Source organism: Epinephelus lanceolatus, chromosome 6 (genome assembly GCF_041903045.1).
Source record: "Epinephelus lanceolatus isolate andai-2023 chromosome 6, ASM4190304v1, whole genome shotgun sequence".
Classification (NCBI taxonomy): domain Eukaryota; kingdom Metazoa; phylum Chordata; class Actinopteri; order Perciformes; family Serranidae; genus Epinephelus; species Epinephelus lanceolatus.
The window spans coordinates 5,181,383-5,203,663 of record NC_135739.1 but is presented as its reverse complement, the minus strand read 5'-3'; the positions used below and the strand labels follow the sequence as shown (position 1 = coordinate 5,203,663).

General features: G+C 40.5%; 2 protein-coding genes across 10 annotated transcripts in view; both read right to left on the bottom strand.

Moving 5' to 3' along the window:
- clocka (clock circadian regulator a) overlaps positions 1-10,297 on the bottom strand; it is a 47,923-nt gene extending 37,626 nt beyond the window's left edge. For all 4 annotated transcript variants that reach the window (XM_033620680.2, XM_078168517.1, XM_033620681.2 and 1 more), the window contains exon 1: positions 10,177-10,297. The gene's annotated coding sequence lies outside the window, so the exon portion shown is untranslated. The remainder of the gene's footprint in view (positions 1-10,176) is intronic.
- Positions 10,298-15,123: 4,826 nt separating this feature from the next.
- nmu (neuromedin U) lies at positions 15,124-20,708 on the bottom strand. 6 transcript variants are annotated; one of them, XM_078169136.1, is made up of 10 exons: positions 20,377-20,708; positions 19,163-19,218; positions 19,035-19,082; positions 18,893-18,946; positions 18,693-18,722; positions 18,504-18,554; positions 17,412-17,501; positions 16,688-16,741; positions 16,301-16,343; positions 15,124-15,345 (listed from the first exon to the last, which is right to left on the bottom strand). In XM_078169136.1, the coding sequence occupies exons 1-9, from the start codon at positions 20,525-20,527 to the stop codon at positions 16,308-16,310; spliced, it is 570 nt and encodes a 189-aa protein (XP_078025262.1). In that variant the 5' UTR covers positions 20,528-20,708; the 3' UTR covers positions 15,124-15,345; positions 16,301-16,307. The 6 variants fall into 6 exon arrangements, with proteins under 6 accessions (XP_078025262.1, XP_033478422.1, XP_078025260.1 ...); XM_033622531.2 differs by having other exon boundaries at positions 17,427-17,501; positions 20,377-20,705; XM_078169134.1 differs by lacking the exon at positions 18,504-18,554 and having other exon boundaries at positions 20,377-20,707.
- Between the last annotated feature and the right edge of the window lie 1,573 nt (positions 20,709-22,281).

Below are 22,281 nucleotides of genomic sequence, written 5' to 3'. Positions count from 1 at the left end.
TTGTTCAATACAGCGCGATGTTCATTTTGCAAATTATGGTCCCATTTAAAGGATAGAGTATAGACTGTATATAAAGATGGATGACATGACAGCTTCCTAAAAGTGAAGCCGTAACATCGCAACCACCCCCTGATGGCTGGCTGCAGTAAACTCTGCCCACTCCATGTTGGCAGATGGGACATGAGACAAGAAATCATTACCCCAGCTCCACTCATGCATAGACTCAAGCTTTAAATGACGTCACCAGTGCAAGATGGCAGCCCCTGTATCCGGATGTTTTGGCATTGTCCATCTTTATATACAGTCATTGGCATAGAGGCGTAGCAAGGTGTATCCATGGCACTGTGTACATTTTTATAGCTATAAACTTATTTCTGAGTGTTGTCCATGGCTTTTTCTTAGAACTTTAACCCTGGGGCAATGTGCGAGCAGCTCAAAGTTAACATTTTGATCGCCCAAAAATGTCTTAATTACAGTAGGCCTGTCGTGATAACTACCTTTGCTGGACAGTATACAGTCCTAGAAATAAATGCAATAAACAGTAATCATTTTGATACCATGTTATTCCACTAATATAATGATAATAGCATAATAATGCAAGAACACCCTTTCAAAGCGCAACCCTACTTTACACAGTTCACATGAATTATAGATGCACTTTCCAAACCAGACTAGCTCGAGGTTCTCCGTTTTATCCACCCCTTACTTCTCCACAGCTCCACATACTCATCCAAATATGGTCGCTACTGGCTTCCCCCCAAAAACAAGATGACAATAGCCAAACGCCACACTTGAGGCTTCAAAAGAGTAGTCCACAAACTCATTTTCACTTTAGCAAGTCTGGGGCGTCGGTGGCTTAGTGGTAGAGCAGGCGCCCCATGTACAAGGCTGTTGCCGCAGTGGCCCGGGTTCGAATCCAGCCTGTGGCCCTTTGCTGCATGTCATCCCCCCCCTCTCTCTCTCCCCCCCTTTCACACTTACCTGTCCTGTCCAATAAAAGGCAAAAATGCCCTAAAAAAATCTTTAAAAAAAAAAAAGTTTTGCGAGTCTCTTCTCCCTCATTCTCGGAACCCATCGGCTGTATCACCGTCTGCCAGAAGTCAGACGGTGATACAGCCTTTTTGGCATTCCGGTTTGATTTGGGCGGAGGAGGCAAATTTCCGTTTCCGACTTCTGTTTATATATAAGTAAATATGCTGAGCCATTGTGATGGATTCAGAGTTTGCAGTGACGCCAATTATGTTCCGCCTCGTTAGTTCACCACACAGACTGTTTAACCTGGAAACAACTGCAGCCGGCTCAAACATGACTGGTCAATATCACGCGGACTACAAACAGCCTACAACCGGAAACCAGGGCTCTTCCACTCTTCTTCCGGAGGCAAGATCTCCGGGGTTTGCCTACAGACTCTACATTCACTGAATGTAGAGTCTGTATAGAGACTACTTCTCCCTCATCTCTTCATCAGCTAGCATCACAGGAATCAACCTTGCACAAACTGAGACATGTACCAAAGAGTTTCATCAACTAATGGACCATTATTTTGATGATTCTGTTTGTGATTAAGTGCATTAGGCCACTTGCGTCTGTTTACAGACTGTGGATCTTATTCTTTTGACAGGAAGAATCCTCTCAGCTCTCAGAGAAAGGTCAATCTGATAGAAACAACCCTGTGTGGAAAAAGGATTTCTCTGCAGCTTTGTTGCTGTGTGCTCAGAGAAACCATACACTAAAGTGAAACCAGTATAATTTATCATTATTCCCCTTTAAATGTCTCCTCCATGTATTTACTGACACAATGAGCTCATTCAAAATATTGACCTTTTATTTTCTTCATGTTAGCTATTCACGGTAGCACGTCACAGTTAATTTACTGGCTTATAAGTGCACATTTTTATTGTCTCTTATTTAATGTCTCGTAGACGAATTTCGGAGATCATGCTTGTATTATTATATCTCAACAAACTTATACCATAAAACTCCAATGTCCAAAAACTCATTAAAAACACATAAAGGGTCTTAAAGCTGTCTTGGGTGACATATTCCTTTATTACAATGAACATGGTCAGTGTAGTGTAAGTTCATCTAAAGGTGTGTTACATGTCAAGTCTTAACAAATCAGTTCTGCTGTGGTTGGCTGTCAAACACATTTTGGTAAATAAACATAATATTGTATTATCTTGACATATGCTGTTTACCAAAGATGACACGACTAACTTTAAATGCCAGAACTTTAAATGGAGTTTTGCTTCCCTCTTTATGAAATGTAGACCTCAGCGTTACTATAATATGTGTTGAATCCTTTTATGTTCTGATTCCGCTGGTGGAAAGTAACTAAGTACATCTTTTTAAGTACTTTAGTACAATTTTGAGATACTTGTATGTCATTTGTTTTCCATTTTATGCTACTTTATACCACCACTTCACTACATTTTCGTGAGAAATACTGTGACATACTGCTGACTTTGTAAATTAAGTTCTCCCTAACAAAATAGACTCATTATACGCTCATTATACTCTTAGCATAATGTGGTCCAGTACCACAGCACCTTTTAACTATGGCCTCAATAATAACCATGCCATTACAATGATTCATTTCAACAGGCAACATATCTCAACAAACAGCATTAATGACTGCGTGTGAAGCAGACCAAATATTGGTGGCACAAGATTATCTGCCGCAGGGCTGCGAGTGAGAAACGTCAGTCTGTAGCCACAACACGGCTCCACTGGTGAAGTCAGCATATTATATGGCTATCATGACAGTCACATGCTGTCTCCTAAATCTCCAGGCAATGACATTAAATAGAAGGAAAGGAAGTGCTAAATGTAGTTAAGCTGATATTCCACACAAAGCCACATTAACACTGAAGTTCTGGTAAAATGAACAAAGGTAGTACTTATATTACATTAGATGAAAGCAAAAGTTAGGACTGTCACTGCTGAGGGTGCCTCACAAGTGTGACTTGTCATCAGTCAGGTCTAGGGATCTGACAAGAACTGGTACTTGGGTACCAAGTCAAGGCCAAAGTTCCAAAAATGTGATGCTATCTGTTTTTCTCCAGTGTCCTAGGTTCCGAGGATGCAATTCTTTCGGACCTGATGGGGCAACATATGTCTGTAAGTGTTCTCGTCTGCCGTTAAATGCCAAAGAAATAAGAAGAATTTACATTATGCTACAAGAAATTACATTATATTACAAATGCCAGCAGCGTGATGAGGCGCTAAACGTCTATTCTGCGCAGAGCGTTGCATGTTTGGATTTTTTTTCTGGTTGCTGAGAGCAGAAAAAGCTCTCCTTTGGGTGAAACACTGCACTCATTACTGCCATCCGATCAGGACACACAGCCTATCACAAAGACCTACCATCACATCTTACATGTACAAGTGCTGAACAACAATAACATTCATTCATTTTCCATAATCGCTTATCATGGGGCTGGAGCCTATCCCAGCTGACCTTGGGCAAGAGGCGGGGTACACCTTAGACAGGTTGCCAGATTATCACAGGGCTGATACATAAGCCCTTTTTAGATAGGAATTGTGCAAATTTGCAGGAAAGCCCAATCAGTCTTCTTTCAGCATTGGCAGTATAAAAACAAAATCGGGGAGTGCAGCAAAATGCCGCCTGCCTACTTTTGTTTATACAGAATGCACCTTTTTCGGGGCAATCGGGGCGTGAGCAAGTAACAAAACATGTACCTCAGCGTGTGACGTAAACAGTGACGTGGGAGGGAAGCCGCGGCTGGTCAGTCCTTCAGCGATTCTCTCGTAATTCGGCCCGTCCTTCACCGTCCCCTTCATCTGACGGTTAAAGGGCCAGTGTGTAAAATGGGTTGAAAACCGTTGGAAACAATGACATCAGTGGTCAAATTCTAGATTGCAGGGCTCACTCGCTCACCCCTCCCGTCGGGTAAATGACGGTGGCCTCGTAGGGACAAAAAGCCTTGCGCATAAGTTTTTCAGGAGTAGGTCTATCTAGCAACGAGGTGAATGTTTATTTAGAAATTTAAACCATGTTACGATATTGTAATGAATCCATCACGAGCAGGAGACCAGAGGAGCGTTCAGGAAAAAGGCCCGTTTATTTGAGCACTCCAGAAACTCCGGTAACACACCACTCCATCCCAAACTCTGACTCTTCTGGCGTAACACACACACTTCATAACTTTACACACATACTCGTTTACCATACCGAGTGGGGACCCCCCTCCCCTCTCTGCTCCGCCAATCTCCAGCCCGCACACTGACTGACAGCGTAGCCGGTAAACAGTGCTCAGCTGTTTATTTAGTCTAGCGATATCTCCGGACTATAGTAGCTGCAATGGACGCGATTTTGAAGAGTTTCTTGTAGCGGACACAGACCCAGAGCCATACCTTTTTGAGCCGGAGCACACAGATGAGGAACTCCATGTGTTTGATGCTGAGCGGGTGAGAAGAGAGGCTGAATGCACAGAATGAGATTCGGTGCTACTGCTACCATCGTTAGGGAGATATATCATCAGGAGGAAAAGCGCCGCAGAAAGTGCATCACAAGGAGTGAAGCTGCGTCTTCTTTTCCTCGCAGATGACGGTTCGGGTTCATTCTCTCCTGTTGCGTGGTAAGTGTGGTCCATTCACAAACTTTATAACTAAAAAAACTTTTCACTACTCTCTATCGACGAACTACTAACACTCTGCTGTTTCCTCCTCCTTCTTCCTTCCTTCCGCTGTCTTCGTTGGTTCATTTATACACGCGAAACGCGTTCTCTGGCTGGCTGGATTGTCCGCTCGGTCTGCCGTACATACATGGCGGCGCAAGATGGCGATCTCTCTAAAGCAAGGCCCTTACTATATATATATATATATATATATATATATAAAAGCATAATTATAAGGCTACGAAAACCAAACGAATTTTATTTTATAGCGATCATACACTTGTATAAACATATTAATGGGTAGAATATTCAGATTCAGATTCAGATTGACAATAAACCATGCCAAATATTACACACTGGCCATTTAATGGCCTCTTCGTTCGTCTCCTTGTCTCCCCAGTTGCTCATCTTTACAGTGTCTGTCAGGTTTGTGTTTCCCTCTTACTACTAGCTGCTCGCTAATTCCTGCTATCAGCTGTTTCCTGTTTATCCACCATCAGTGGGTTGCACGTGCGGCGTCATTAACAGCTCCTCCCACGAGTCATCAACAGTCCCTCCCGTTGTGGAAGGCCGCCTCGGTCTGTTTAAACTAAAAGGGTTCCACCAATATGTCTACTCTACGAGGCAGAAAATTGGGCACCTCGAATCAACTCGCCAATCCGGCTCTGTGTGTCTAAACGCTCGCAGCTTGCCGGGAAACCGGCCCAACATTCGCCAAAAATCTGGCAGCGTAAAAGGGGCTATAGAGACAGACAACGCTCACATCCACACCTACGGGCAATTTAGAGTCACCAGTTAACCTGCATGTGTTTGGACTGTGGGAGGAAGCCAGAGAACCTGGAGGACATGCATGCTCCGCACACCCCTGGATCCAAACCCCCACCCTGGATTCGAACTGGGAACCCTCTTGCTGTGAGTCAACAATGCTAACCACTGTACCACCATGCTGCCCACAACAATAACAGTGAAGGAGAAATATGTTAATATACTGTAGGTTATGTATCAATCAATCAATCACTTTATTTGTCCCCAGTGGGGCAATTAGTTTCGCAGCAGTGCCCACAAAATCTCATGAACCCACATTGGATATATTGATTTTGTATTTTATTTATTTCTATAGAAGTGAGTGTCTATAATCATGGGGTTTAACTGGTAGTGGTATCGACAAATACATTTCTGCCTCCTCTGCAGGTCCTCTACACAAGCTAAAAAGCCTCTGCTACAGTGTTACCTTTGAGCATGATAAAGTCACAACTGCAAAAGACTTTAGATGACGTCAAAGTCAGGGTCAGCTCCTGCAGAGACGGTGTCAAAACACAGAGTCAAGCCTTTAACCTCACGATAGCAGGTCTGACAAACTGTAGCACACATATGGTCGACCTTGACCAATGAAATTAGTCATATGTGTATTAAAGAACATTGTTGTGAAAGCCTTGTGTGTGTAAATCTGATCGTGTGCCACTTTGTTTATTGTGGCACATGAAATTTCTCTCTGATAATCACTACAGTAAGATTAAGATGACACTGTAGAAGTCACGCTTGAGACACTGTGAATGTGCACTTCACATTAAAGCCACTGCACTAAGCCCAAGGCTTCGGTGATTACGCAGCCACTGAGTCGACTTTTTATTCCAACTAATCTGCAGAAGCAAAACACGAAACCTGAGATATACACTACTGTAAATTTACAAACTTTGGCATTCATTAACAGGTCTCTAATCAATGAGAAGTGTCCCAATCTGCTGGCTATCAGTATCAACTCTGGATGTACAGTACTGGCAGTACCACCACCACCTCTTATCAGTCAACTGAATGATTCCAGCTGCAAGTCTGCGTTAGCCTAAAGCCGGAGAACATCACAGCTGAATCCATGCAGGCTCCTCTGTATCAGAAGAGCCTGATATGACAGCTGTGTAGTAATTACATTATTAGGCGTAGAGCGTAATAATGTAATCTGTATGTGTTTCTCTCCCCCTTCTTGTCTGACAGTGTTGTCAGTCCCACCCCCTCTTCTGCTTTAAGACAACATGCCAACACTCTGCTGCCAAGTTTGCCCACTATTTTTTTTCCAGAACTACTGTATACAATACACACAACACAAATAAAGTGAAAATATATGTGGGCAGTTTAAGTTTTTAAATACACTTGGAAAAACTTATCCAGTGTCTAAAAGATGCCAAGCAACAATGAAACACACTAGATAGTGGTAATGATCTGCTTAAGTAGTTTGCTTTCCTCACCTGCAGCCAGCCAGAGGGCCAGCAACAAAGAAAGGTGTCAAAGTATTTTTCCATGCTTCAATAACAGCTAAACCTCTACTGTGTCTGAACACGCCTGCAAGGTAGGCTATTATTAATTAACAATGGCCTCTTGGAAAATGTGGCTGTCTGATTTCTGCAAGACATAGAAAATGCGTGTACAAAATCATGACAGACTGTACAATTGTTTCTGATGGTTATGTTTAGCTTGTAGGAAATATGAGGTTGAGAGTATTCTAGTTCTTCATAAAATCAGACTGTGTTATAATGGGAATTAAAACAGGAATTGTCATTTCAGCTGGCTTGAGTATTTAGGTAATCATTTTTGGAAGACATCTGACCTGATAAATGGCATACTGATGTACAGCTCAGCTCTACTGCCATCAAATGACCCTCAAAACGACTGTTGTTGTAAGTGTTTAAAATATAAAGGAAGCCATTTCAATATTACCTCAAACAACAAATATCTAAGTAAAGTAAACATTAAAAAGTTCGATTTAAAATCACAACTTAATCACATTATATTATTGCATTATGTACAGTGCCAGACCATCATGTCGCAACAAGTCTGAATTGAATTATAATGAATCACAGGCTGCGTCAGTGGTTCCAAACCAGGGGTCCAGGAACTCCCCGGGGTCCTTGAGGGAGTTTCAGGGGGTCCCCAGACAAAAGGAGCATCGTTAATCTTCACTGTCAGTTCACTATAGAAGTGGGCCAATGTGAATAAGAGTCATGAGAGTGACCATTATGATCACAGGTTTCACTTCCTGCACTCCTAAACTGTAGTCGACAAGCGCAGGATTCTGGTCTTGATCATGTGTGACAACCAAAATGTTTTCAGATGAAGGTCCCTGAAGCGGAATATTATCAAATGGGGGTTTGTGTGTATTAATTTAGGGGGTCTTGGCATGAAAAAGGTTGAGAACCACTGGATAAAGTGTACTTTACTCAGTGGAGTTGTGTTCAAAAAATAGTATTTGCTCTGATTTACTCATAGAAAGCTTGGAGTTCATATCTGGAGTAAGGCAAAATCAGTGGTTCCCAACTGGTCCAGATTTCTCCTTAAGGCGAGTTCACATTACACAATTTTCACCCTGATTTTGCGTCGCGGAGACTATCGTAATCTTTTGAGTGTTCATGCCTGCCAATGTGCGTTTCTGTCATCAGGAGTCTCGCCAACTGTGTTATGACCTGTGTGTGCACACCACAAGACTTCTCCACCGAGCCCTCACCAACAGAGCCCCAGATAACGTGGTGACGTAACCAAACTTGGAGACAACACATCATAAAGGCATGGATATTCTTCCCAGTGTTGAATCCAATCTGCCTCCAGGGCCTGGGTCCAAACACAACGCGCTCCCCGTGATCCTGTGGACGCCGCCATTGTTGTTGTTGCTTGCCGGCTTGTCAGTGTTGCCAGATCTTGGGAGAGAAACAAGAAACCAGGGCTATGGAAACAAGCCCCAAAGAAGCGACGGATAGGGAAAGGCGACGTTTAGAGAGCAAGCCCAAATAAGCAACTCCACTTTAGAAACAAGCCCAAAAAAACGCAACCGGACTACCAATATTTGTAAGTGACTTTACAAAAAAACAAGCCCAAAGTCCTGCGGCTTGTCCTCCTCACATTTCTTCCGTCCTCCTGCATGCTGACATGGGACATATCCCGCCTCTCATTGGCTGATGCTCTTTGTCAGTCGTGTCAGACTTCTCCAGTTTTCTAGCATGCCAGATATCCAGTCCCAGTCACAGACGAGGGGGCGACTTGCTCGTAGGTTTGTTCACACATGAGGACTTGTCATGGCAGACTATCTGCCGACTCACCTCCAACTCAAGGTGGCTCTCAAGATCCTCTGCGACGTCAAAATTTCAGTGAAAATCATGTAATGTGAACTAGGCTTTAGTCATTAGGTCGAGGTCAACACAGTTTAATACATTGAGCGTTATACCTGCATTTGATCATATCGACAAGCCAGTTTGACGTTTCTGTCAAGTAGCCGTCTGGAAACATCACTTCAAAATAAAAACTCTGTGCTGGAAATTCACTAGACTTAAAACTACTGTGTTTTTTCTACAAATTTGAGATGTCTGTGAGTCCAATTTGAATGGACCCACAACCCACCTTTGGACCGTGACCCACCAGTTTGGAACCACTTAGCTAAATTATAAAAACTTAAAATCTGAGTTGCCATCCAGGCTTTGATACAACATGAACCTGATTCAGAGATTCAACATGCCTGTTTGTGTCTCGATAAATTACTGTGGCAAACACTCCATAATTGAAAATCCAGCTTGGCATCCTATTCTGCTGACATTTTAAAGAATAAACTTTTTTTCACAAAACATGAAGCAGCCATTACACATTTGTTTCATATGCATGTTGCAGGATCACATATAGAAAACAGATCTGATCCCCATGTGAGGCTGCATAACTGATCATCCAGTTCCCGTGATCCTAACAGGTATGATCCAGGTCCAAGTTACACCTCTGGACATGCCTGACAGGTAGATGAGCGAGTGAATACGTGAAGTGACTGTGTGATCAGTTCCATATCTGTTGAATGGAGAACAGCAGGAAAGAAACATGCGAAACCAAGACTGTGGTTTTGAGGAGAGACGCAGCTGTCACAGATCTGTTAATTAACACCGGGAGGAAACACAATCAGACATACCGTTAAAAAGAGGCAGTGGATTTGGAAAAGACCGAGCCGGTGAGATGTGTACGGTTGTCACATATGTTAAGTCACCTGAAGTAAAGTCAGCCTTGAAGTGACAAGCCCAGGTACAGCACATCTATCTGTCCATATCCCCGCTGCCAGTGATACCGGCCGGCACACCGGGCAGTGATTGCTATGAGGCTAACGCCACTTAGCTTACTCGCTAACGTCAGTTACAGCAACAAAACAAGAGCTTTACAGTTTGCCACACTTACTGCGACACATGACACACACCGCCATGGCACCTTTATCCGTGACACATTAGATACCCGGGGTTTTCCTGCTGCGTAGCGACTTTACGTTGCCATGTAGCGAGCGTTCAACTCGTCCGCAACTGAATGTATGTCAACCCACTTTTAGCCGGAGCTAGCTAGCTAGCTTACATGCAGCATTAGATAAGAATGTGGGTCACCGGGCCTTTGGCCAGACTCTGTCACCAAACAAGCGCAGGCAAAACTGTTTCGTTCGCGGCTTTACGTGTGTCGACAGTACACAGACAGGCTGAGGATGTAAGCGGTAAAAACACGGAGTGGAGTCCAGCGGTAGAGGTGTCACACTTACCCCGAACAGTCTCCCCTTTCATCGGGATATCCCTGCACCCAGTGGCGCTGCTGACGGTTGACTGCGCAGCGCTGAGGCAGCTCACTGAAGTTGGAGCTGGAGCCAAAAGGGCCTGTCGCTGCTACTCCAGATAACATCCAGGTTCAGTTACAGTGCAACCACTGCACACTTACACACAGGTACATATGTTACTGCTGTTATTACATAGTTTATTTAGCTAATAGAGTTTAGCCTGACTAAAACCTGCCACATAAAACTTTTATATTTGCACCTCCTGTCTGCACTTTTGCTATTTTAATGGTGTTTTTGAAACTGTTAATCATCTCGTAATTTGAACTTGTAAATCTTTTTTCCTCTTTATTCTTGTATTGTAAATCTGTATCCTTTATTATGTTTTATATTTTATTGTTCTGTAAAGCACTTTGAGTTGCCCTGGTGTATGAAATAAAGTTGCCTTGCCTTGAACCACTTGTGGAAAAGCAAAATTCAAAAATAGTCCATTGTGCCTTTTCTCTTTATTTTTAGTCACGTCTTATACATTAAAAAGCAAAAAAATAAATAGATAATGAATAAATGGGGGTACTATTGTGTGACTGTAAAAGGTAAAAGGCAGATTTTCTTTGTTTAAACAGTGTTTAACCAAAAGAAATTCTATTTATTCATTTATTTTTAAATTATTATTATTAAATAATAATAATTATTATTATTATTGCATTTTTATGTGTCTATAGTAGCCTAAAACAGATTTTTTTTACAGAAAAAATATGGCCAAAAAAAATTCTTTCTGAACCCCCTTGAGAGGTGTTTTATATCATTGAAGGTTTATAAAGCTACCTCATTTCATAGGTATCTTCCTATTCAATATACCAGACAGACAGGTGTTGTGAGTCTGCAGGTTTTGCATAGCTACTGTACATTTTTTTTATTTGTTTGTTTTTTCAATGGGACACAAATGAATCCAGACTTGTGAAGTCAAATATTGTTTCGTTCTCCTGTCTGCTCTTTGGACGAGTGTTTTCGGATTAATTGTCCATCAGATTGTTTTAGCATTTTCCACATCTCCGGCGTGGTACTCGTCACCATGGCAACAGCCAAAGCGGCAAAAACTGCAGTACCATTTTTGACCACAGTGATGGAGTCAATGGGCTGGTGGCGCTGTTGCGATATTTTAGTGGGAGAGACTAAAAGGATGAATTTAATTGTTCTGTGTTTGAAAAAATGTGTCATACAATGCAAATTTAAAGCCCTTACTATCTTTTATAAAGTACATTGTCCTTATGTTATTTACTATTCTTTCAGGGACACTGTTCTGTCACATTACAGCATCCAAACACAGGTTTTGCTTACCACCATGATGATGATTTGCATGCATCCAGTGCTTTTCCTGCAAGCCTCTCTTGCAAACTGCTCATGTCAACTTTTAAATGTAGATTTTTTTCATCTACTGACAGCAAATCAGCAAAGGCAAAAAAAATTACCCACTATTATTTCAAAAAAATTACCCACAAAAAAGGCAAAAAAAATGACCCACTATTATTTCTAGTATACCAAAATATGAGGCCTGCAAATTAGTATATGATTTCATGCTGATATGTTCTTATCTGCTTGGGAGGATGCCAAGTGGGCAAATTGGTCAGAAATATTTTTCTGTTACTCACACAACATCCTCCAGTCAACAGTCTTACTCTTGTTCTCAGGTAGTATGAGTCACATGGAGTGCTCACAGGAAACAGTTTGGAAGTTAGCCCGAGATTATTGATTTGAGTCCAGCATGAGGTGTTGCAGCGGTGTTTTATTTTACAGAGTTGGCCAGAGGAGCCGTGATATTTTACACAGTGGCTCATTCTGTTCTGAAAATCTAAAGGCTCTCAAGCTAGTTAAAACTTCACCGTGAAAACGCACATATTTATTGTTGTTTGTGGTTAAAGCACCTTTTATGGCTTGAAATGCAAGCACATTGAGACACAGCCAAAAAAATGTTCTGTTCTGTAAAATGTTCCTGTCAGTATGGTGTGGGGTTTACTGTGGTGCAGCTGAAACAATAAAGAGCTCCTGCCATGTTGTACTGATACTGAGGATAACACAGAGAATACTAATAATTCAACTCTCTTGAACCTTTCCTGCATGAAACTTTGTTTAGACTCAGATTTAATGTCTCCAAGGGGAATGTCAGACGACAGTACATACAACAGCACACACTGACAACATACAGTGACAGTAAACAGCGCCTGCAGACCTGTTCAGCAAGGCCTATTGTTTAAGACATTGGTTCCTAACCTGAGAGTCCTGACCCCCACTAGGAGTTGGGGTCGTGAGGCCTTCTTGATTTTAAGGCCTGGTGAATGGCACTCGAACGCCTCGCCATCCTTCTTTCTGCAGAGTAGTCCAGACTGCTTGAAGCTAGTTACCAGCTAATAACGAGCCAAGATAATTTAACGTTAATAAGTTAGCGTCCTAATAAGTAAACTACGGTTCGCAGCCAGTAAGCTGTCACTGCGAGAGGTAACACACTCCTCCACCTCTCTTTCAGCTGTAGGGTCCTTGGCTTGAAAAACATTGAGGGCCCTTGTATTAAGGGGTGTAAAACAACTTTTTTAAGAAGTGTACAGTTTTGCCTGTATCCCAGCATTTCTTTCATTTCTGAAAAGAAAACTTAATTATTTTTAAGTGTGGCTTGACTTTTTCATAAACAGCCTCATTCTACATCAAAAAAGTAAGCAATTAAGACAACTCAAGAGCTAATGGTACAACTGGCAAGTGTCGGAGAAGAAACAACTGAATTTGTCAAAAAAGCCTATTTAGTACTTATGATACTTATGATTGTTTAAACTAAAAAAAAACACAATACAGACATTACATTGTATTAAAAGTACATAAAAGCAACAGGAAAACTCATCTCTGATGCAACATTCACAGGAAATAATCTGCTCAAAACTCATCCATATTGCTTGTTTTACACAAACTTCCTGCAGTTATTGCGTTCACTATTTGGGTTAACTGCACAGTTTATCAGTTGTTATGTAGTGTTATTGTTTTGCATTGAATATAATATGAAATTGCATAAACTATTACACTTAGGGATCGTAGGTTTACTAATAGATGGTAGAAAAGATAGAAAAGAGGTCCCTTAAGACAATGACACAATGCAAGCCCTTGTATACCTCAGTGCTCTGTACCTGCACCATAAGGGCAGGCACAGTATAGGTGTAGTGTAGGGTAAGGTGTTGACTGAGTGATGTTGTGATACCATGTCCTGCTGAGGTGACAATGCGTGCATGGTTTTGTTGTTTAGCTCTGTGAGGTTGGGTGTGGGAAGACCAATTATCCTCTTAATTGGTTATGCATGTGAGTTTGGCCCAAATAGTAACAGATAACATGTGGGACAATACAGGTAAATGGGCTAAATGAAGCTCTGGTGCAACAGTAGGAGGAGCTGGGGGGCCAACATGGAATCCTTTAAGCGTTTGGGTGACTGATAGTCTCTGGTGGCTCCTTTGTTGGATGTCGTTAGTGTGCTGGTGGAAACTGAGTCTATTGTGCAGTGTCACTCTGAGGTATTTAAACTGTCAGCTGTTACAGCTGTTTGGTTATTGATGAGAATGGGATGCTGAGGTGAGGGGGGGGGGCAATTATTATTTCCTTTGTCTCGCTGACACTGAGGTGAAGATGGGGACCTCAGTGGGGTCACCAAAAAGCTACTGGAGCGCATACCCACATCCACTTTGGTAACCTCATCAACTCCCACTACATCACTGGTTATTCTCACACCACGGGTGACCCTGACAGTCCAGAGCAGATCTGTGAGGAGGGCAAGAGTGACTGTGTCGTCTGAGTATGTGACGTAAGCAAGGACTGGAGGGTGAAGACTTTTGCAACCATTAGTGTAAAGTGTGTATCAGTGATTGCATCAGTCCATCAACCATCACTACCATAATTATATCTGTCAACTTAATGAGCAAAATGTCAGCTCAGTTGAGGAATTTCACTACACTGGTACGGACTGAACAGATCTACTCTTGTAGGATGCATCATTTTATCGTGCTTCTGAAAGTGATCAATACTTTAGAAGGCTAATGAAAACATATTTAAACCAACTGTAAGCTTTAAATAAAACCACTGCTGTGCGTACAGTTTCATCTTACTGAAACCACCTTGGATGTCTATTGATATAAAGATGGTGACACCTACTGTTGATGACAGTAATTACATATTCAGGAAGGAAAATAGCAGAAAATGTAATCTTGCAAGAAGAAAGCAAAAAGAGAAGGAATTTAAACACTCTGAAAAACTGAAACTGGCACATTATGAATTCAGAGCAATGCTCGCATATGTTGTCATCACCAGTTTGTGTGAATTAATTTCTCTTCCTGCAGATTTCCCCGTGTTGCAGGCGCTGTAGTTTTATTATGAATCTATGAGAGGTTGCATTTGTGTTTTCTAAATACTTTTTTTCATAGATAAAAAAGGTATGATATATTCAAGTTGTCATTTTCAGATCATAATGATCTCTCATGTAAAATTAGTGTTTAAAAAAACAGGAGCAGTCCAAATATTCTTGCATGAATTTATGTTTTTTTTCTTTTAGCAGCTTTGCTTGTTCACTGTGTTATGGATTCCTTGATTTATGGTCATTATTATGAGGCATACATGCAGCATTAAAAGGTGTTTTATTAGTTTTTATTTTGTTTTAATTCTGATTATTGAAAACTGTGCTTAGAAAGTGTTATATTTAATGGTATGTTTATGTTTCTCTCTCTCTAAAAAGAACATTTAACATCAAATAAATGCTTTTATTGTGGTTGAAATATTCCTGATGAATGTTTAACTTCACTGTACAATATGCAAGCGTTCATGTGAATGTAAGACTGTGTGTATCTGCATTCATTGGTGCAAGCAGACTCTTTTTCATAACGCATAGCAAATCAAATTTACACAACTACACCCGACCACATTGTTGCAGTTTTAATGCAAATGACACACATATAACACAAAATAAAATCTGGACAAATGGAGAGTATTTTAATCATGTTCTCTGTGTACATTCAGACATCACTGTACAGCAGTGGCAGAGGACTGTGGCTAAAGTCTGGATCACTCAGTCGTGGTGCAGCGGCTCGGGGTCTCAGGGTCTGTGTTGTCTCTGTACACTCAGCTCCAGAGGTGGCGACTCTACCACACATTAATACACACGGTTAGATGATGATTACAGGAGCAAACACACATACATTAAACATGGTGTTAGCAGCTTATAGGTCCTTATAATGGAAACAGTAGCTATTACCACGGGGATAATGACAGGGTTTCAATGGCAATTAGGGACTTTATGAAAATTACTAGGGTGTGAAGGAGGGGTGAGCCTCAGGGTTGTTATGAAAGGTCCTCCAGAGCGTTATTAATAACTTTTTTGGGCCCTCCTTTGAAAGTGTAACACCATCTCCCCCTAATATCTTAAAAAAATACAACATTCTCAACCATTTGTAGGTAAAATAGATATTTTAAACCTTAATTTTTGACAGCAGCAAGCTTTAAAAATGATACAGAAGGTTAATGAGAAAGTGTGTGCCATGTTTCAAGATAACACTGGCTAGTGATTATGATGGGAAAAAGTAAAACCCTGATAGGTGTAGCTCTGTACTCCTTTGCATAAGGTAAACCACACATTTCCGATTAATAAAGGTGATAAATAATTCCCAAAATAAATCAAACGAGACGTCCTTTTTTGCCCAGATTTCTCAATCTTTTTAAGGCAAGGATCCCACACATGATAGAGGATATACCCCTTGATATAATTTTTACATATCTGTCATCTTAGTTATGTTAACAAGCAACACAAGAGAACACTTCTAGATTTGTTAGATTAAAAAGTAATCTGCAAACTATTTCAGATTTAAAAATTAAAATATTATTGATTGAACTATGAAACTTTTTGTGATAAATAAATGTTTTATTCATGGAGCCCTGCAGGTCCCTGGACTCCACTTTGAGAATCACTGTTTTGGCCAAAAGAAAAATTAGGATACCCTTTTAATTTTTCCAACTTCCCTAATAATTTCCAGACAGTCCCTTAAGCTTTTAAATGTCACTGTGACATGTCTATTTAAGATGGGAAAAGAAAATGCATTACCTTTAATTTACTCATATTCTAAGGATCTTCTTCCATTTCGTGGCTGTAAATGCAAAAAAAAAATTAGTTTAATGTCCATAATAGTTTACAAAGATGTTAAAAAGCCCACCTGGACAGACTGTATGTATATGCATGTATGTATAGACCTGTATGTGTGCGTGTATGTACATATATGTATATGTACTTATTATATTTCATATATATGTATAATTTCTAAATTGTATTTTCTTGTATTTGTACTTCTTTGTTTTTCATATTGAATGACATTGCACTGTAAAGCACTTTGTAACTCTGGTTCAGAAAAGCAGAAATAAAGTTTATTATTATAATACTATCCAGAGGAAGTTATTTAATTATTCTAATTTTCTGATATAAGCACGTTCATACCCGATAGAGGAAGTAACCTCTGCTCTGGATTCCCCCAGGTCCCTGGAGTTCAGCCTGCACAGACACAAAACCCACAGAATTTAACTTCAACAGAAGAATATCTTCTCGTCTTATTTGCCTTATTTTTCTTTGTGTTGCCACAACTCTCCTCCACCAGCCATCAGCACACGCTCAAAACATCCACTTCCAAAGCAAACACTCTCTACGTTTCTCACTCTCAGTTCCTCTTTGTCCACTTTGTGAATGTCAGTGCTTGATAGCATTGAGGGATAAGTCCACCTGTCAGCTGCACTAATTTTAGACCATAATTACTCGCAGCTTGGGAAAGAACAACTAATGTCGACTGGGCTCGTACAGAGGGCGAGGAGAGCTGCCCGACATGAAACAGCGTCACTGACATGTAAGCTCAGGAAGGGGAAAACATATGTAACAAACACATTTCAGTACTGACAGTTACAACAAATATACAAGGCACTACTTCTGTGCATGCTGCAGTTTAATGATTTTATATTCATCTGCTCTTTCTGTATTTTTAACCAAGGAGAAAAAAAAGGATCTGAAAACATTCTTTACACACAAAACAGGATTTCACATCACCACTGATTGCATACAGGGTTTTTTGTATGTTAAAAAAAACAAAGTATTTGTTCTCAATATCTTTGTTTTATCAATCAGTGGCTTTTTTTATAAAGCACAAAAAATGGAAAGTGAAAGGAGAACTAACATGGGTGGTACATACGCGCATTGAGAGTCCTCTCTCTCTTCTGGTATGGAGTTGGGAAACTAGACGCAGGAGAGGGTGCAACGGAGGGGTCTGACAAACAAACACACAGAAAGAGCCAGACAGCTCCGCATGGACACCACAGAGATGATCTCCGTTTCATCTCCAATAAAAACATGCACGACCATGCAACAAACATCATACAAATGCCTCCTGATGCCTTTATTGTAGCCTCAGCATCAGTGTTTTGATAAACACATCACATTCTGCATTATTCACAAACCAGTGATGGAGGAGCAACATGATTTAGTATTTCATATTTGAAATATGGTTTGTTGTGGCAAGTGAATGTGCATCCTCGGATGTTTTATGGGTTTGTAGGTTCAAATGAACATAAAGGAAGATAACACAATGCATGTAAATAATCATGACTTATTTCATACTGACGCTAGACGATGTAAACAATTCAATTTACTTTCAGTTCAGCTGCACAGACCCATCTCTCTGCATCATCTTTGTTGACTTTTATCTGCTACATTGTCAGAAATCATTTGTAGACATAAAAATTAAAGAAAGGATCATATTTAATTGCAAAAAATGTACTTTAATATCTAATAACTGCAGACAAATTTTGCAGTGCTTATATCATATTTCTGCGACCTTTCCCTTTTCTTGATTGACATCTGTGCTTTCTAGTATGAGTGACAGACAAAGAGGGGAGTGCAACATAACCCAAGTTCTCGTGCAGTCTGACATGCAGAACACAGAACAAGAAAAACAAGCACTGACACAAGGTTTCATTTGATAACCGTGGATGTGAGGAGTCTGCATGTGTGCATCCATGTTGCAGCGTTTGCCTGCATGCATGTTGGTGCTCATCTGTGCTGGTACATGTGCACCTGCATGCATTATGGTTTGGGAATGAAGTTCAGTTGCCTATAACGGCTTTAACAGTGCATTAGATTCAGGCATTTTAAAAGTATCACACTAACTACGCAAAAAATGCAGGTTACATAGTTGTGAAACAAATCTGAGATGCTTTGTTAGGTCAAGCAAAATTCTGTAGCAGATGCAGGTTGATATTTTTTAACTCACCACTCTGTCTGACAAAGCAGAACTTTGCTGTCTTGAGTAATGAAATAAAAACTGCACATACAGTGCTTGATGTAAGAAATAAAAAACAAGCTGATATAAATTTGTCATTGTCACTTCATGTCATGTCTCTGTGGGTCTAGTCTAACCATTTTAGGGAGCTCTAATAAGAGAAATACAAGTTGTACTTACCCTTTTACTATTTTCTCGCACTTTCAGCTCCTGGGAAAAATGACAAAATGAGTCTTTACGTTGCTTTCACTCTGCGAATCTTTGGACTGTACTCAAACAATCAATGTTTCACTGTGCCTTTTCATACAAAATCTAATGTGGAAAAATATCTATTGCTTGTACGGTGACTCCTCACTTAGAGATTATCGACCATGATGTACCTTTGACTTCTGAACCAGCATCAAGACACAGAGTTCTCCTAAGACATCAGATGCCTGGAAAAATGAGAAAGAAGAGCGACTGTAACAAACAAACAAATGTACTAAAAACTTGCACAACAAGTCAGACTCACACCTCACTCACCCAAAACTTCAGGTCTGCAGAGAGGTAGGATGAGCACACAGCATCTATCTGTGGAGCAGCACAGAGGATGATGGACAGGCACACAGACAGGAAGGATGAAGGTGAAAGAATGAAAGCAAATGGCTTACCTGGCTGAGGAGCTGCCTCTGATCTGTTGTGGCTTGCTGAAGTTCTGCTGGAGCACCTTTGGTTTTGTACACAGGAAAACACAGTTAATACACAGCGAACATTTTCACATCATCCTCACAAAATATACAACATTCACACACTGAGCTTTTATTGACAGAACAGTAATGATGCATGATGCTTTTCTGACAGTCTGCTTTGACATGATCGCACTGGGTGTCTATTAGCGGTGGTAAAAGCTTTACTGTAGAACATGGAGGGAGTCATAGTCCATAGCAAATTTCATTGACTCTTCTACTTTTTAAAATCTGTCTGCTCATGTTGCAACAAAGAAAACAAGTCGACAGCATCCCTGCGCCCAAACTGATGGTGGAGCCACTGTGACATCACGGGAAGAAGCGACTGTCAGTCTACATCTACGCACATCTCAGTCATTTGTGATTTCATGTCAGAAAGTCGACACATCGAGCCAGAGGTCACAAGTTTCTGCCAAACCGTGAGTTTGATGTCACATCAGCTGGGGAGCAAGAATGACAATGATGGACAGATGGCTCCTTTTAACATAAATCATGATAGATATTCAGAGTTTCGAATGGAGTCACTGGAAATAATGATAAAAAGAAGAAGTTTAAATTTTAGTTTGAAAGTCATATGCATTAATCTACCTGTGTATTCATCCATCCATCCACCCAGGTATTTGAGGAGGAGCACATGAATGAAACAGGTGGGGTCTATTGCCAGGAAATTTTGAGTCAAACATGTAATTTCCTAAATTTTTCGTGATTTGGTGAATTTTTCCTTTTTCTACTTTAATTTGTTGTTTTATTTTATTTCATTCAAAATAAGAGTGTCTGTGGGGGATCAGAAATCTACACCCTATCAATTCATAAGATTAAAAAAAATTAAGATAAACTCATAATTGCTATGGAAACATATATTTAGTTATTAGCTGGTATTAATTTATATTCTTAATATATTATTTAGATTGTTGAATTACTAAAATGCTATGGTAACTCTTTTACTTTCTTGTGGTTTTAGTATCCTTAGATGATTTTCCAAAATTCCCATCTTAACTCTAAGAACAAAGAGATGCACAATTGGAAGCTGAATGAAAAGATACAGGTAAAAGATTAAAAAAAAAAGTCAGATGCTGCCTACAGAGTTTTATCTTCCAAAAATCTTAGGTTGAAATAAATAAACAAGATGAGTGACTTACTTTGGCAGACTGGGATGGTGAGGATGATGAGCAGGGCTGTGAGGGTGACGCTGGCGGTGCTGAGGGGACTCACGCCGCCGCTGCTGAGGCTGTGCAGGCTGCTGGAGGCTCCGCGCTGCGCATGCTGACTTTGGCTCTGGACGGTCCTCATGTCCCTGTCTTGCTCTCGCTGCTCTGTCTCGTCTTGAGTGTGTGAGTGTGTTTTGGTTTATGTCCGCTTGACTTCTTGCTCTTCTGAGAGTTTCTTTCTCACGTCAGAGGAATATGAAGGCTCGTGTCACACACACCCCTCGCATTTGGCTGCGTCATGACAAAGTTAGATTGGATCAACAGGTTGGCTGAACGGGATGCTCCGGGGAGGTGTGAGCGCTCATGGACTGACGGAATAGTTAAAGTAAAGGTAGGGAAAGTGTAAAAATCCAGCTGGTGACCGTCAGAAAAATATCAAGCAACTTTATAAACTTTGTTTCCTGCAAACACCTGTTACTCTTACTGCCCTTGTTACCTTACAGAACAAAGGGAAATCCATTATGCGCTTATTTTATGATGGTTATTCTGTGTCTGGGAGATTTTAATGCAGGTCTGTGACGTTTTTTGTGGCTGTAGTTTGTTTTGCTGGATTGCATTAATGTATTGTGATGTGTGGATGTAATCTGAGGCTGTTTCAGCATCTTGATGCCAGGAAAGAAGCTATATTTATACATGTTATACTTATCTTGAAAGGCCATTTTGGCACAAACACGTAGTGTAGCCTCATTTTTCTGTTGTAGTTATTGTTATAATGGTAGCTACTGTAAGTGCATATGTGCGTAGCAACCTTACACCAAGATGTAACTCAGAGTCAACATTTATGTATATTCCAATAATTAGGGTGTCCTATTCATCTGTTAATGTGAGCTGGCAGTAAAAATGTGAAAATCATGCACAGATGCACTAATCAAAACCAGATTTTTAGATTTTATTTTTCTAGATTTTAACTTCTTTTATTGTTGACTGTAAGGCAAGGCACGCTGATTTATTACCTCTCAACAACATGGTTGTTCAAAGTGCTTTACATTGGATATTAAAAAGCATTAAAGGTCCAGTGTGCAGGATTCAGGGGGAATTATTGGCAGAAATGGAATATAATGTAATAAGTATATTTTCTTTAGTGTTAAATCACCTAAAAAATAATAATCGTAGTGTTTTGTTACCTTAAAATGAGTAGTTTATATCTACATAAGGAGTGGGTCCTCGTTCATAGAGACCGCCATATTCACCGGCATGTTTCTACAGTAGCCCAGAATGGACAAAGCAAACACTGGCTCTAAATAGGGCCATTCATGTATTCATGTTTTTGAGTTGGCCACCCTAATTGGCAGCCTCTCTGCCATTAGCCAACCCGGCCTCACTCCAAAGTTGTCGAAATCCGGTGCTTGGCAGTGACACTGACATAGAAGCAGTCATATAACATCAGCATCATAAACGGCCGGTCGCTGTTACAGTTTAATGGCGCCCAGCAGCGTCAGGTTTGAATAGCGTTGGAAAAACATTGGTTATTAATGTAAAACTGCTTTATTCAGTGTTTTTACCAGTTTAAATCAGCTGGTCTGTTTGTTCTGGAGAAGAAGAGACCTCTGTGGATAATTCAGCTCCTGCAAAAACCGGGTGAAGTTTCAGCTGCTTGCTGTCGTGCACATGTTCACCTTTAAGACAAGATGTAAAAGAAAAATATGGCAAAATAAAACAACACATTTTAATTGCTGTTTTTAACAGGACAACAGAACAAAACAAGTTATATCGCATAATCAAAACACATGCTCACTGTCCCCTCTTTTTTTTCAAACAGAAAGCACAGACAACATCCTAACCAAAAAAAACAAGGGGGAATTTAACATACATGAATCCAAAAATACAAATATGTCT